Source organism: Centruroides sculpturatus, unplaced genomic scaffold (assembly GCF_000671375.1).
Source record: "Centruroides sculpturatus isolate CEXI.00-Female unplaced genomic scaffold, Cexi_2.0 scaffold197, whole genome shotgun sequence".
NCBI lineage: Eukaryota > Metazoa > Arthropoda > Arachnida > Scorpiones > Buthidae > Centruroides > Centruroides sculpturatus.
Genome location: NW_019384591.1, coordinates 26,845 through 43,698, shown reverse-complemented (window position 1 = coordinate 43,698; position 16,854 = coordinate 26,845). Strand labels below are relative to the sequence as shown.

At 32.8% G+C, this 16,854-nt stretch overlaps 3 protein-coding genes across 3 annotated transcripts; 2 read left to right on the top strand and 1 right to left on the bottom strand.

Moving 5' to 3' along the window:
• The first annotated feature begins 2,340 nt into the window (after window positions 1-2,340).
• On the top strand, window positions 2,341-3,446 carry LOC111624752. Its single transcript, XM_023367691.1, has one exon. The coding sequence runs from the start codon at window positions 2,356-2,358 to the stop codon at window positions 3,376-3,378; it is 1,023 nt and encodes a 340-aa protein (XP_023223459.1). The 5' UTR covers window positions 2,341-2,355; the 3' UTR covers window positions 3,379-3,446.
• A 3,614-nt stretch (window positions 3,447-7,060) lies between these two features.
• On the top strand, window positions 7,061-8,418 carry LOC111624759 (zinc finger BED domain-containing protein 4-like). Its single transcript, XM_023367698.1, has one exon. It carries the CDS (start codon window positions 7,225-7,227, stop codon window positions 8,416-8,418), a length of 1,194 nt encoding a protein of 397 aa, XP_023223466.1. The 5' UTR covers window positions 7,061-7,224.
• A 1,692-nt stretch (window positions 8,419-10,110) lies between these two features.
• Window positions 10,111-11,260, bottom strand: LOC111624738. Its single transcript, XM_023367662.1, has 2 exons — window positions 11,164-11,260; window positions 10,111-10,905 (listed from the first exon to the last, which is right to left on the bottom strand). The coding sequence occupies exons 1-2, from the start codon at window positions 11,217-11,219 to the stop codon at window positions 10,551-10,553; spliced, it is 411 nt and encodes a 136-aa protein (XP_023223430.1). The 5' UTR covers window positions 11,220-11,260; the 3' UTR covers window positions 10,111-10,550.
• Between the last annotated feature and the right edge of the window lie 5,594 nt (window positions 11,261-16,854).

The following is a 16,854-nucleotide window of genomic DNA, read 5'->3' as shown; positions in this document are numbered from 1 at the left end:
CACTTTATCCAAGCTCAAATCATTTTTAATGTTATCCTCATTTTCACTGTCGACACCACTGAGCTCACCTTCACTGCAGTACATCTTCGCGAGAAAGTCCCCGTGGTGTCGCCACATTGTTATGCTACGCACGCCACACAACCTTCAAATATAGAAAAATATCTTTATCACATTGAAGTAATACAGGGTCAGTTCGACCCAAGAGAAAATAAACCTAAATAAAAAATAAGCGAAAAGATTTTGAAACTATCAAACATGTGTCACATATTTAAAAGTGCCTTACAAAAAAATACGTAACAGGCCAGGTCACTAATGGGTATCATAACATGTACGACATTTACCCGACGATGATTTTTAATACAATACTATACATAATGTTAACACGTATCGACTTCTGCACGTTCACATAATATACTTGATGTTATTCTTAATATTCAGACAGCTTGGGAAAATTAGGAAATCAACGAAAGATGCCGTTTGCAGTTATCCTGAAGAAAGTAGATGACAAAGCCGACTTAATTATAATTGAGAGCTCGCGTAGTGGTAAATATCTCATGCATATATGTGATATGAGAAACAGATTATGGTTGTGGAATTGATAAGTGTCCATGAAGAATAAATATCAACAAAAAATATTGAATCAGAGAAAGTTAGTTGGCTGAAAAGATTAGACCAAGGGTGGCCAACCTTTTGCATACCATGCGCCAATTTTTTGAAGACGAGTTCAGATGCGCCATATAACTCGAACACTTTTTATACAGTCTTACGTTCAATGTTAGAGGTTGATAAATAGAGATAAGAATAAATCTGTTTCGCTTAGGGGAGAAAAGGGAATAACTTAATCACACAGTTGAATTAATTAATTTACGACAGTTTATTGAAGCACCAATTTACAATAGTCAGCAATAATCTCCTGTACGAGAGGGTGATTGCTTGATGATGGTGCTATAGCTGCCAGAGTCTCGTTTAGTGAAGATTACTCTGCACCACAATTGTTGGCACTGAGAACGAGATCAATTTGGAATAACTTTAATCACAATAAATGTTTTCGGACATTTACACGCCTGTAAAGTGATCGGAAATAAAGATCGCAAGACTCAAAATACATGCATACACTGTAATTTACTATGTGGAGAACACTCATTTTATCTGCAAAATAGACTGTAACGAATTGTGCAACAAAGGAACTTGCCAAGACAGACTATAAAAAATTTATTTTTTTATATAATATTCTTAATTGCAAAAAGTCAAATCTGGCAATTTTGCTTAGAACTTCCGAAGCGCCACTTGTAATCGTTTAATGCGCCATGTTTGGCGCATGCGCCACGTTTTGGCCACCCCTGGATTAGACTGTGCTTGTAAAACTAAGTAACAAATCGATAATTTGAACGAAGTTTTGCACGTTAACAGAAGTAATATAATGGCGTGTTTTAACGGAGGCTGAATTTTAAAATTCGACCTCGAACGAGAAATATTGGGAGTCAAATGTTTCCATTCCCATGTTGTCATTGGGAAAATTTTGTTCTTTTCTAAGCTCATCTTGTTGCCTAAATATTTAGAAATTGTCATGCATTAATGACAAGGCTTTTAAATAATTAAATATATTCAAATAAAGCTTTAACATGTAGTATTAAGAAACAATTCAAATAAATAAAATAAAATCAGAATGTATGAATAATATAGAACGAGCAAATAAGTTTTTGAATTATAACAACTTAAAATTAATTAAAGCTGATATAATAAGTAATACTAAAGTTTTTTTGCTCTTTCCAACCTGTGGGTACTAAGTGGGCCTGTTATAGCAAGCCCATAATGGGACAGCTGGGTGGTGAGGAACAGACCATTTCCCGAAAAAACCTGGGGATTTCTTCAGGATTTGATCCCAGGTCACCAAGAGCAGTAGGCTACCACCTTGACTGCTCGGCCATCCAGCCTCGATAAACGACATTAAAAATTACATTTTTATATCCGTTATTCACATTTATTTCTCGGATTTCCTGAAAATTATGTGCCTGTGCACGCCAGAGCTGCTCAACGTAAAAACAATATACGCCGATTGATATATTTACATTGAAAAATTATCAAACGAGCCAACTAAGTAAATAATTTACTTAGTTTTAACACATTGTAATGAATATAAATTTCAATCTGTAATTCGAAAATACCACCCTTTTGAAAGTGCCCCCTTACTGCCTCACCTCACGCGCTGACCCTGATCACCAATGTAAACTTTAATAATTCATTGTCAATTAATTAAACGAATCATTTTGTTATTAATTGTTAAAATCTTTCGATAAATTATTGTATTGTTATAACATTTCTACATTGTTTTATCAATAATATTATAATTAACAAATGAAGATGGATAAGTCCTTAAACATTATGAAAACGTTACTTAAAGGAATGAAGTTATGTATTCCATGCCTTACAAAAGAAAATAAATGCAATTCTTTTAATAATGAAACCGAATTTCGGATGGCGTTTTATTTGAAGCAATTCAAAAAGTGGACACCAAACACGGGCAACAGATCTTTCGATTATCAAGAAAAAAGAAAGACCATTCGATATTTATCCGAAATTTGTTTTAAATGGAATATACAAGAAAAAAATACAATACTGGAATTATTACATCAATTATTCAAGCATGATATATATTTTTATAACCTTTTTACTAATGTTTCCACCGTTTTACAGTTTAAAAACGATCCAAATGAAAATGGAAAATATGAACACCTCAATTACTTTTTGTTGCAAACTAATAGATTACGCGTAACTTTTGGAGATGAAAATTTGCGAATAGCCGATATTGCATTCTACATCAAATACCGTTCACGAAATCCGAAATTTTGTCTCGGAGCAATTCTTAACTGTGATCCAACCCTCCTCCTACTTTTGTTGCAACACGGGGCGTTAATTAAATGGATGCTTACTACAAGACAGTGTAATATAAATCATAACGATTACAAATATCTAATTTATTTGATACTTTTATTATGGAGAGAAAAAAGATTTGGATACGATAATGTAGAATTAGTGAATGTGAAGAAGACATCGGGCATCCTACCTGAACTCATTTCTAATGCAAATTTGTTACTAAGAGCTGTGCCAAAGTTGAGGAATGCGTGCGGAATACGTGATACAGAAAAATATAAGCATAATTTTCAGTACGAAAAAATAATAGTGCCACATATCCTAGATAAATTTCATAAATTGTTACCATCGTTAATAGAAAGATACTTGAAGCCTGCTAAATTACAGCATTTATGTCGGTGCGTTATCAGATATCGTCTTTGGTTGAATTGGAAACTGCCACGGGGAATCGAATTATTGCCCTTGCCAACATTTTTAAAGAATTACATCAATTTATTAATTGATTAATAAGTTTTTATGCAAATTTATTTTTTGCGATGCAATAAGTGGAAATTTCTTTTTGTATGTTTGAAGTAACTGTTACCTGATGTTTCTGATGATGAAAATTTTTAATTTAATGAAAATAATATTTGTTTATGAAAATTCTGTTGATTCCTTATTTAATAAATTTGAATAAATTAAGGAATAAGAATAAATTAAGCGTTGAATGTTAAAACAAATAAAAGGTATCATTGTATAATTATGCTTATTTTTATTTTGGTGACTGAGATTTCTCTAAATATTTTTTGTATTTCCTTACAATCCATCCTGCTAAATATTATAATCTATCATTTTTTAATTAGGTAATAGATTTTCATCTACATTTTCCTGATATATTACACAAATCATCATGTACAGTTACACTGCATGAATTTTCAAATATTTATTGTTCTAGACGTATCTGAAACTTCTTGCAGTAAATTTGATTCTTCAAACATTTCATTCATTAAGTAATTTTCAGATATCTTTGGTGTTTAATTTATTTTGTAATTGTTAAAATAATGATTGAACGGTATTTAGAAAATTTTAAACTAAGTTCGAAATAAAAATGTAATAGATTTAATAGATATAAACATTTCTTTTGAAATGTTTGACGTGATTGTTTAAATACACGCCTCATAATTAAAATTATTTTATAAGTATTATCAAGTGTATTATTTTGTTCGGTTATGTTAATGTCTTAAGCAAATTTAGGAGAATAATCAATTTTGTGATGAAAATTGGGAGTGTTCAACTCCCAATTTTCATTGAACTATTGATAACATCAAACTATGCATTAATTAATTATATAAATTCAGAAACTGCTAAGCATTCATTTTTTAATATATATTTTAATAGTAATGGCAGTAGAATTAAAAAATAATTCACAAGCTAATCTAACATTTTGTCGTTAAAAATTTTGACATGTAATATGCTCTTTTTTCAGTTCAAGAAAAACTTTAGTTCATTGGAATCTATTTGATATAACTGTTGTAAGGAGTACTTGTTTATTGACTTATAATCTGAAGTTAGAAAACCCAATTTCTATTGAGTTTTTACAAATGAGGTGCATCCAAAAAATAGTATATATTATTTCCATTAGATGTATGTATAAATTTGCCATTAAATATATTTATCCTCAATTTCTTCCATAATCCTATATATTGTCCACCACAGTCACTAACAACAGCAGCAAACAGCATCAAAAAGTTTTGAAATAACGTTAAATTAAAGTTGTTTTTTCATTTTAACATCAAAATTCATGTAAACTGATTGTTTGCATGATACAAATAGTCCTCTTGCTATCATTATTATAACTTGATTATTGTTTATCACGCTTTACCTGAAATATCAGTAAAACGTTAACATAGAAAATTAAAATAATTATTGAATTGTGTGGTCATCAATATGAATATAGTATATACATTATTTACCTTCATCTCATTAAAAACTGAAAAACTGTAAGTTGTTCTTCTTCTAAAAGTATAAAGTTTTTAATTAATTTTTGTGATATTGATAACACCATTTAATATGCCTTAACAAAAATTCATTTTTGAAGCCCATCGTTGAAATGTTGAAACTGCAGGTAACAGGATATTCATTTGATTTTTTAAGTATAAATATGTTATGCATAAATATTTTAAAGTAAATGCCAATTCATATTTTATTTCTTCCATTTGATTTTCCTTCTTCTCTCTAGCAGATTATATACTTATGTTTCTGTAATGGTACCGTTCAATATTGATATAACAAAATCTTTTTCAGTTTTTTTTCAATTTTTCATATTCTTCTTGGATGATGACAGGTTTAGATTTCCAAGATTTCAGATTTTTTTTAATTGCTTACATTCTTATATCAATATTTTTAATCTTATTTTTAAAAGAGAATTTTCATATTTTAATTTGAAATTACGGTCTTCTAAAGTTTTACAATCATTAAATTTAAGAGATACTTCTGGTTTATCCTGTTTATTTAAATTTAAAAGTTTTCCTATTAGCTTTTTTCTATTTCTTTCCAATAAACGATTCTTTTTATCATTTGACTGATTAATATTTTCATTTTCTGTATTTCTTAAATTTACTGTTGGTAATAAAAATGTTCCTTTAGTTTAGGTTTTGCCAATAAACCTAATACTGTAATTCAACTTTTAAATTTCTCTCAAAATCATCCTGTAAAATGATCAGAGCAAACATAACAAGAATCAGAATTAAATTTGTCTTTTCTTTTACAACTATAAATTCATTTTCTTCTTATTATTGGACTTTTCGTATATCTAAAATAAGTAAGTTTTCTCTTTAATGACTTTGTTTAATGACAGCTGTTATGGCAAGTTACAACAGCAGATATTGTTCAAACATCTGAAAATAATAATAATGAAATTTAGCTATTCTATTTTTTCCAAATAAATCTACTCAAGATATAACATTCTAAAGTAAAAAATGTACTATTAAAATTTTTTATATAAAAATTAATATACAAATAAATAACACTACAATAAATTTATACAATACATAAACATTTTTATGTTTTGCATTAAATATGAATATTTTAAAATGTCTTCACTTGTCGCCATATCCAATCATTAGGAACAACTTTTCATTAAATTGTAAATTCGTCAGCCCTTTTTTTCAAAAGACTTATTCGATTTGTACATGAAAAACGGTAAAGTATAAAGCGTTTTTACTATTCTGAGAGCGACTACAACTGGTAGGCTAGATATTTATTGGTCAAAAGTGCTTGGCTATTGTAACTCGATTACACAATAATTATTAGTGATGCCACGAATAGTGATTTTGCCGAATACCGAATACCGAATATTCGGCTACGCTCTCGACCGAAGCGCCGAATGTTCGGCAAAATATGTTGTTAAGTTCAATTGTAACATGTGTCAGGTGTGTGGATGTTATCAAGTGTTGATGGACAGTCCACAGCTCTGTCACATATGTCAGGTGGGTGATGTAATCGTATCTCTAAGAATGTGGGGTGAGATTGTCCCGCCTAGAGAGAGAGAAATTGTGGGAGAGGGTTTGTTTCATTTGCGAGTAGATCGTGTCACGACACGCGTTATTTGCTCATTGTTACGTCAAATTGTGTTAATAATAGTTTTTATTACTAAAAAATATCACTGTTTGTTCGCCAAAAGCTTTACAAAATGGCACTATTTAATAAAAAATCGCCTATTTGGAAATATTATGAGATTTGTAGTGAAGATAATAAACTTGCTGTGTGTTTGCTGTGTAACAACAAGATCTCGCGTGGCGGAGAAGGAAAGAAAGCAAGTAAGTAAAATCTTATTACGTATTAATTAAGTGAAACAATTTGTCACATTTAGTATTTAGCGCTTGTAATTTTTTATTTCTTGTTTTTTTGCCCGGTACTTTATTTCACACGTGGTATTTCGTTGATAAACTTGATATAAATAAGTCCTACTTTTAAATATAGTCTACATTTTATTTATTATCTTTGAAATTCAGAGGCTTAAGTGATGCCAGAATAATACAAGTTTAAGCTAGTAGTGTTTGGGAATTCCCTTCTTTGATGTCAGATTTTTCATTGCTTAATTATTGTGTTCGTTTTTTTATGTTTACAGCTACAACTTCTTTGAAAAACCACCTTAAAAGCAAACATGCCGAGCAGTACGCTATGTTAACTGTTGTTCCCTCAGCAAGTGGCAGCAAAAATGATGGTACTCTTACTTCTACCGATTCCAAGATACTGGTAGTACCAGGTACATCAGAAAAGAAACAGTTAACTCTGAAGGAAACAACTGAAAGGAAATTGTTATGGGATATTAATGATCTGAAATCAATAAAATATCATTATTTAATCGGTGAAATGATTGCCTTAGACAACGAACCATTATCACTTGTTGAACGAGTCGGCTTTAAAAGGCTTATGGAAAAGGCAGTACCTCAATACAATATACCTGGTCGCACTTACATGACCGAGAAAATTATTCCTGATATATATAATAGAATTTGCTATAAAATTGAATCTAGTATTTCACGAGCAACAGCAGTATCAGTGACATCTGATATGTGGACATGTCAGCACAATAACCAGAGTTTCTTGAGTTTCACTGTGCATTGGATATCTCCAGAGTTTATTCTTGAACATGGTGTTTTAGCAATGAAGCCATTTTCTGGCTCACATACTGGTACCAATATCGCAAAAGAACTCAATGCTATTGCAGAAAGATGGAATATTCCTCATAGCAAGATCCATTTACTTGTCCATGACAGTGGAGCCAATATGATAAAAGGTGTACGAGACGCAGAATATGATTCTGCCAATTGTTTTATTCATTCACTGCAACGAGCTGTCAAGGAATCGCTAAAGTCTCAAACGGAAATAACACAGATGGTAGTTGCTGCGAGACGAATTGTTACCCATTTTAACCACTCTGGTATAGCACAAGAAAAGCTGAAATGCATTCGCCAAGAACTTAACTTGCCAAACCACCAACTAGTACAGGATGTAAGCACACGCTGGAATTCTACATATTATTTAATGGAGCGATTATTAGAACAAAAGCGAGCTGTTTCTTTGTACATAACTGATCACGAGTCTTTAAACAATTTAACACCTTCTCAGTGGGAGCTAATGGAACAATGTATCAAACTTCTCAAACCATTTGAAGAGATTACGAAAATAACCAGCTCAGGTATTTCCTGCATCTCTGAAGTGATTCCACATGTTGTCACATTGTTGAAATACCTGGGAAAGGAAGAGACTGCAGATAGAACACCAAATTTATTGAGAATGAGATCTTCACTACAAGTTGAGCTTGAAACACGGTTCAACTTTGATGAGAATGACAAATATCTGGTTGCCACTTTTCTTGACCCGCGTTTCAAAACCAGTTTCCTGGGATTAGTTCAAACGCAAAGAGCAAAACAAAAAATTCTTTTAGAAGCTCTGAAAATTAGTCATGACGAGTCTACTAGTACGGGTGATTCTTCTCCATTTCGTAAGAAAAGAAATATCAATGAAAATGATAAAACCATTGAAATACACGACAGTTTTTGAAACTGTTTTGACGAAGTCGCTACAGAAAATATGCAAAATGATGAGGATGTGGAGGAGAAAAGTGCTATTGCAAATGAGATTGATTTTTATATGAAAACTGTTCGCCTAGATCGGACGGCAGACCTTTACAAGTGGTGGTCAGCAAACGCAAAACAGTACCCAAGCCTGACAGAATTTGCTAAGATTTATCTATCGTCTCCCGGCAGTAGTGTATATAGTGAGAGGCTATTTTCAGAAGCAAGTATAGTTTATGAGGAAAAGCGCAATCGTTTGCTATCAACAAATGCTGAAAAAATTGTTTTCATTCATCACAACTTACCACTGATAGATTTTAAGTATTAAATGTAATAATTTGTGATTAAAATAAATACATTTTTTAGTAATATGTGCGTTTTTTTCCATGATTTGGTATTTGGTATTCGGCCGAATAGTATGCAACATTCGGCCGAATACCGAATATTAAAAAATGTAGCTGAATAGGCCGAATACCGAATAGTAGCCGAATATTCATGGCATCACTAATAAATATCACAATGAACATTTTTGATTGAGCGCAATACAGTTGGATATACACGCACTGTTTGCTATCCTGCGGCAGACTCTTCTACACGTTCTAAGGCGTCATAATTGCATAGCGTAACTTTACGAACTTCGACGACAGAAAAAGACAAGTGGTCTCACCGAGATTCGAACTCGATCGCTGGATTCAAAGCCCAGAGTGCTTACCGTTACACCATGAAACATCCATAACTTTATTCTTCTACAGTACACAATTTATAGAATTTTTAAAATGTGTTAAAGTGGGCACTCGATGTGATAAACTCTTACGTAAGATAACCTCTTTAGTTATATAAATCAAATACTATAATATAATATAAAAATTAGAAACATGATATCACCCTAACGTTTGTTTTTCTTTTGTTCCCGGGCAAAGATAGGCTTACTTACCAGTAAGTAGCTGTTTATTCTTGCCTTTAATTCAATACAAATTTGTAAGTTTTTTAAATGAGTTTTACTTCTTTTATTTTTATATTTTTCTTTCGTTATGAACCGTATACGTCTTCTTCTGCTCGGAATGTCGGTTTAATTGTTAAAAAGATTATTTTAACTTTAATTATAAATTAGTCCGGAAATATAATGTGCAAATATAATATTTAAACCGATACACGTAATCAATCAATGTAAATGTAAAAAGTTTTATTAAGTAAAAGTTNTAATTTTTTATTATTTCACTGTACACAATTTTAAGAATTTTTAAAAAATGTTATAGTGGGCACTCGATGTGATAAACTCTTACGTAATATAACTTTTGTAAGTATAAATCAAACACTATAATATAATATAAAAATTAGAAACATGATATCACCCTAACGTTTGTTTTTCTTTTGTTCCCGGGCAAAGATAGGCTTACTTACCAGTAAGTAGCTGTTTATTCTTGCCTTTAATTCAATACAAATTTGTAAGTTTTTTAAATGAGTTTTACTTCTTTTATTTTTATATTTTTCTTTCGTTATGAACCGTATACGTCTTCTTCTGCTCGGAATGTCGGTTTAATTGTTAAAAAGATTATTTTAACTTTAATTATAAATTAGTCCGGAAATATAATGTGCAAATATAATATTTAAACCGATACACGTAATCAATCAATGTAAATGTAAAAAGTTTTATTAAGTAAAAGTTTATATACACGTTTAACTGTTCGACATAATTATAATCGTGGCTTAGACATATGCTAACTGCGATATTTCCCTTTTGTTTGTATTCGGGTGTCCAGTGTCGACACACGCGTTGCTGGCGAAAATCCATTATTTTCGATCAGAATTTCATCGTCAGTTGAGAGATTTCAAACGACCGAAGACAGTGCTAAGTTGTCACCGTCGACTTTAATTAACTGAAGTGGAAGAACACGTCCCTCGTAAGCGATGACGAAGGACATGTATCATTCCAAAAATTCCCAGCAGAAAAGGGAAGACGCCAAACCGCCATTAAAAGTCACATCCGGTCATTAGGTCAAAGCCAGGTAAAAGTCCACATCCGAGTAAAAAAGTCACAATCGGGAATAAAAGTCACATCCGGGTAGAAAAAGTCACGATCGGTGGAAAAGTCACATCCGGTAAGAATACCTCGGAGATTTATTTCTTCCAGAAGAAGAAAATCTTCTTCCACCAAGGCTTCTTTCTCCTCTTTTTCAGGATCGATTTACACTCCCCTTCGACTCCTTCCTCGCGTGCCTCTCTCTGCACCGACCATTCCGGAACTTCTGGATATCTCTGTTCCAGGTAGTCGATGACAGACGAGGTGCTCTCATCGGGAATGGTGACAATCACCCGTTTCTTGTCGGGTTCCTTCGCACCCTCCAGCACTTCTTTCGGACGCACGCGAATCACTCGAATCGAAGAGGACGACGATCCTGATGTCGAGGAGCTTTCCTCCGCACTCTCTCCTCCACAGTTGTTCCAATTCTTTAGCGCTTTAAAATTATCCATCCTGCAAACAATAAAAATCGAGTATTAAATATTGTAGAACGAACGTTAAATTAAGAGAATATTAAAAAATCATAATGTAAATACGAGAGAAAATTATAGAAAATGATCGTTTTAAGTATAAGAAAAATTCTAAACAAAAATGAATATAAAAGTTGTAATGGAATATTTGTTGTGGCAAAATTATCGCTGCTAATTGTGATTTAGTACCAAGCAATGCTAAAAAATATCTAAATCTAGAACGATCAGGGACTAAACTTACTTAAAACTGTCGCAAAAACTGTAGCAAAACTCCGAAAACACTAGAAACAAACGCATTCGAACAATGCAACAGACAATTGTCGAAATTCTATTGTTGCGTTGCGTCTCAGTTTAATGCTAAAAATTTCGATATTTTGACAGGATTTCGATTTCGGGGTTTCTAACTCTCTCTGTCTATAGAAACGGACCATTCTGCTTTTTGTCCGTAGTCTTTCACTCACGCCAACAGAGACGAGGTGTAATCCATTTTGTTAGAGTTAGGATGATCAAAGACGCTCATAAACTATGTCGATTCCACTTAAATTGAGCAATGGTAGAATCTTCTGGAACTGTTGTTTCTATATTGTTGTTGGGCTGCAATTTGAACCCGTTGTAGATATATAAATGCCGACTGTCGTTCATTATCCTCAATCTCGAGAATGCAGTTTGGTAGATGAAAGTGGAGATCATATATGAATAGATTAAGAGAATATATGAATTTCCGATGCAAGGCGGAAGTCACGTTATTTCCATTCAAAACATTTCCCCTGAAAGGAATTAAATAGATGACAGGCACGACTTCATTGCTGACAGCAAAAGTGTGATGTACAGGGACGAGACACTACAGTAGTAATTTGAGATGGACGGCATATATTTTAAATGAAATAAATTAAAATATGATTAAAAATTACCGCCCGGCATTGTAACCGTGTCACAATAAACAATTGCCCGTTAATTTTTTAATTGCAACTTTAAGAATTTTGAAAATAAATGGCTTATAAATATCGTTCTTCTTTTCTGTGCGGGTAATTTAAATATTTCGTCTACAAGAACTTACGATATTTCACCCTAACAAAACTTGCAGGTTTTTGGTGTTTTCGCTTAACACGACGAACACTTTAATTAAAATAAGCATTAAAATCTAATAACTTTGCTACGTTAAAATTACCACAATTTCTACACTTGTTTGATTTGTTAATGAAAAAAAGTAAAGTATAAAACATTATTACTATTCTGACAGCGACTACAACGGGTAGGCTAAATATTTATTGGTCAAAAACGTTTGGCTATTATAACACAATAAATATTCCAATAAACATTTTTGATTGAGTGCAATATGGTAAGACATAGGCACTGTATGCTATCCTGTGGCAGATGTTTTTACAGATGTTGCAAATTTCACTTGTAGGTCGCCAGAAGAAACATTAAAAACAAAAACACAGAATAATAGATTAATGGAAGTAACTGCGATAGAAACTGCGATAGAAACGCTTATATTGTTCTAAAATTATAAACATTTCGACTTATATTACAAATGAATAACACTAATAAGTATTTACTGTAAGCATTACAATTATGATTCGATATATTTTCGAAAAATTACACGTTCGAAATAGCACTATTGAATTGATTATATTTCTTAACGTTTTACTAATTACGTACGTACAATTGTCATTATTATTTACTATAATATATATACACAGAATCGAAATAAAGTGATAGTCCAATATCTCACCCTATGGCTTGTGGAATACATTTCTTTTCGGCCCCAACAAAAGAAAATAAATCGAACACATCAATGATCTAATATATCAAGTTTCCTAAAACACTAATCACAACACTTTCTTTTCCACCAGATAAAAAAACTTTCTCAGCGTAAATCCTGAATTTTCCAACACAAACTCTACTATTTCTAACCCAAGAAATTATTCTTAAACCATGACCCAATTACTGAAACAAATGGATTCTGTTGTATCATGTCTCTGTTCATTTGTTTAAATGAATGTTTATATCCTATTTTTAATTCTATCTGAAGCAATTATTATCTACCAAACAGGAAGTTTTTTAGGTCCACATGTCGGAGATTTATGTAAATGCGACAACGAGATTTTTTATCTATTAATTAACGTTGAAACTAATTTCGCCTATTTTTCCGACTTTACAGAGTCTTTTTTTCAAAACTTTTGGTAATATCGATTTAAAATAATTAGAGAAACAAATTGGAACGAAAAATTATCAATTCATTGTTATAAATCTCACAACATGCGAAGGACAAGACAAAGGGGATGACTGTCGTTTCCCCCTTTTTCGATGGTGTTGGATGATCGATGTTAAGCTATCCATGTCACACGGACCCATGGTCTTCACAGAATGAAGGACTGAGTAAACAAGAAAGACGACGAAAAGAAGAAGAACACAGGAAGAGAAAGTGGAAAACGAACAAAAGATAACTCTTTTCCTGGTATGCTGTCAGTCGTGCAGTTCGGACACCCCGAAGTTGTTTGTGTACATATTTTGTCAGAAAAAAATGAGAGGACCTTAGAACTTAAATGCACCACATAATATTACACATTAAATTTCATACTGAACAACGCCTTTTATGAACAAATTTTTTAAACTATTTTTCTTTCTTTCTTCCATTCTTCTTCTTCCTTCTTAATTAAATAGTACGTGTACCAATTTCGGTTTCATTTTAGTTATTTTTTCAAGCTACCTACAGCTAAAAGATACTACTTTTACAAGTACGCGGTTCTTCCTATTATTGGTGCAATCTGTTCGATCGCTTTTCAAACGATTTTTCCCGTTTCTGCTATTTGCCCATTCTTCTTTTGCTGGTAGAACATCTGAGTATAATTTAACCGCAAATACTTCCAAAAAGTTTCTTCATTCGTAATTAATTGAACTAAAATTTAAAAGAATTGTAGACGTATATTTTCCCAGTGTCGTCCGTCTGTCCGGCTACGAGAACGTAGTTAAGACCAGAAAGAAATAACGGAGCAACATTAATAACTCCAATTTACTATACAGAAACTTCGAAGAGAACCGAAAGTAACGTAATATCAATTCCAAAATTTTCATTGGATAGATGATGGCACGAATCTTTTTTTAAAGGACAATATAATGCACATAAACAAACAACTATTCCAGATTGTCTTTCGAAACTCTTCTTTCATTCATAAGTTATTCAATGATCGTAGTGGCGTGCGGCGACCTCAAATTCGTCGATTTTATCAAAGTATTTAAAATTTCCTTTTCTATTGAAAGCAATGCTAGTGACCTCTGACTGACTGTTCCTTGCCGATGTATCAATTCGCTCATTGTTGAAAAACTGCACTGAACACACGCACTCGTAGACCGTATTGGAAAAATTAATAATATTAAGTCATATAATTCTTTTGGTACGTCTTTGTTCAAATCGTCATAAATTATAATATGTTTTATGTTCTAAGAAAGACTTGCCAATATAGTCTGAACATCAGTATAAATATTGCAATTTTTTACGTAATTTAGATAAATCAAAAAATTCTCCAGAAAATTGTGAGATCCGGGAGGAGATTGAAAAGAATTATAACTACTATTTATTGATACGTCGACATGTAAACAATTACACTGTGAGAATCTAGTCGTTCAATTTAGTCTAATTCTCACCGCCCTGGCCGGCCCAGTGATGGCGCATTCAAAGTGTCATCATTAGAAAACATATGGTCATCTGATTGAATTTCCACACCGAATGGGGATATAACGACTGTGCACCCGATTTTGGCGCGGACATACCAGGAAGAGTCGAATCGAGCTGCCGTCTGGCCAGCGCCCATCTCACGACTCCTTAGTAACTGTTACGGGAAGATCTGGCAACACCAGAAAGAGAGGGACGTGCAAGACAGACGGCCCTGACCAATGTATAAGAGTGGAGATCGTCCGGTCCAACTAGGAATAAAGCATTCCGGTTCTGAATAAAACATTCAGAGTGTCTGTATTCCTGTCTCACGGGGGGGTCTTAGTGCGTCACGAAGGACGTATAAACGCTAAGTAAACCACATAAAACATGGTGGCAGCGGATACTTAAGCCAGTAAAGGAAACGAGGATTAACGAACACGCACTAGCTTAACTAAACAAGTAATCAGACACTTCGTTCAAAGATTAATGCTGCGCAGACAGACAGTCTCCTTGGTATATTAATATAACGATTACTTTAAAGCAACAGAAGAAATATATCTTACTACCGCCATCTTACTATCTATCTATCTTCTCAGCAATATTAGCTACTTATATTAATAAACAAACACACCTGATTTGTATTTGCCGAGTTATATAAATGGAGAAGTATAGAAAAAAACCGAATGTGAAGTTGTAAATGAAAACATAATTTCAAGCACGGATAAAAAAGTTAGAAAGATTGAAAAAACACCACTGGCGTCCGTCTTAACGTTCCTAAAAAGGGCACATAACCCCAATCATCAGATGCCTAGAATACTCGCATTTGCGAAAACACACAAAGAGGACAAAGAAGTCAGGCCTGTGGTAGAGAAGTGTAACGCACCAACGTACACACTGGAAAACGTTTAAAGGAATACATAAGTGTAAAAATGGAAGATAATAGTTTTGTGACCCATGATCCAACTAAGTTAATAAAAGAAATACAAAACTTAAATTTAATGAACGATGAAATAAGAACTGTGATGGACTTTGAAAGTCTGTACCCCTCCATAAATCTAACATCGTGCTTCAACGAATTAATTGAATTCTTAATACAACAAAATCAAGGAGTAGGGAAATTCATAGAAAACTTGCAAGATTTGGCAAAACTGACTTGTTTTCATTCATTTTTCAAATTTAATGGAACGATATACAAACAAAAGAAAGGAGTTCCCATGGGAAGTCCTATGTCAGGGCTCCTATGTGAACTTGTAATAAGGAAATTAGAAAAGAACATCCTCAAAGATTTCTCCGATAGCATTGTAATATACAAATGCTACGTTGATGATATATTAATAATTTGGAAAGATGACCAACGCCTTAATGATTTCTTAACAGCAATCAACAACAATGAGCACGGATTGAAGCTAAAATTAGAACAAAAAATCCGAAAGAACATCCATTTGTTGGATATTAACATGGAATTCAAACTGGGAAACATACAAACGAACGTATATTTGAAACCAACACACGCTCCTTTATACATACCCTCATGGTCGAAACCCGCATAAATATAAATTATCTGCGTTTTAGGCATTGATCAAAAGGGCTTTCTTGTACTGCACCAATGTACAAGACCAGAATAAAGAAATTGATAGAATTCAACAGGTAGCAAGAAGTTTAGAATACAGAAGGTCCACAATCAAAGGCCCTGTAAAGAGCTACGGTAAACAAAAAGCTACAAATGCAAAACATAACAACAGTACTACATTCAACAAGTTCACATACAATGAACAAACAAGGAAGGTGGTGAAGGAATTAGGAAAATACAAAAACTAAAATATAATCTATAAACGAGCACCCAATATTTATAGATTATTAAGAAACGACAAAGACAAAATTAAGTTGGAAGAGCAACCGGGTGTGTACAGTACAGTATCTCCTTTGAGAACCAACAGTTAGGTATTGAGAAAGAGTATATAGGAGTGACCAGATGAAACCTTAAAGTACGAGTAAAGGAGCACAAATATAGTGTAAATAAAAAACTTAATAATACGATATTAGCAAGTATGGCACAGTCAGACGGAGCAGTAGTCAAATGGGATGAAGCCAAGATTATTAGAACAGGGCACTCACCTTCCATCGCAATGGAAATGGAAAAAATAGAGATTTACAAAAGTAAGATGAGGGACAGAGGCCTAAATGCAAAAGATGCAAAAGCATTACCAACGGCTTGGAAATATAAAATTGAAAAACTATGGGTTTTAATAATCCATAAACATTTTTATGATCTGG

What these genes read in the sequence shown, in the direction of transcription:
- LOC111624752 (XM_023367691.1), top strand. Translation starts at nt 2,356, where the DNA reads ATGAAGATGGATAAGTCCTTAAACATTATGAAAACGTTACTTAAAGGA.
- LOC111624759 (XM_023367698.1), top strand. Translation starts at nt 7,225, where the DNA reads ATGATTGCCTTAGACAACGAACCATTATCACTTGTTGAACGAGTCGGC.
- LOC111624738 (XM_023367662.1), bottom strand. Translation starts at nt 11,219, where the DNA reads ATGCGTTTGTTTCTAGTGTTTTCGGAGTTTTGCTACAGTTTTTGCGAC. An exon ending in AGTTTTTGCGACAGTTTTAA is followed by an intron (nt 10,906 to 11,163) that starts GTAAGTTTAGTC and finishes TATTGTTTGCAG; the next exon opens with GATGGATAATTTTAAAGCGC.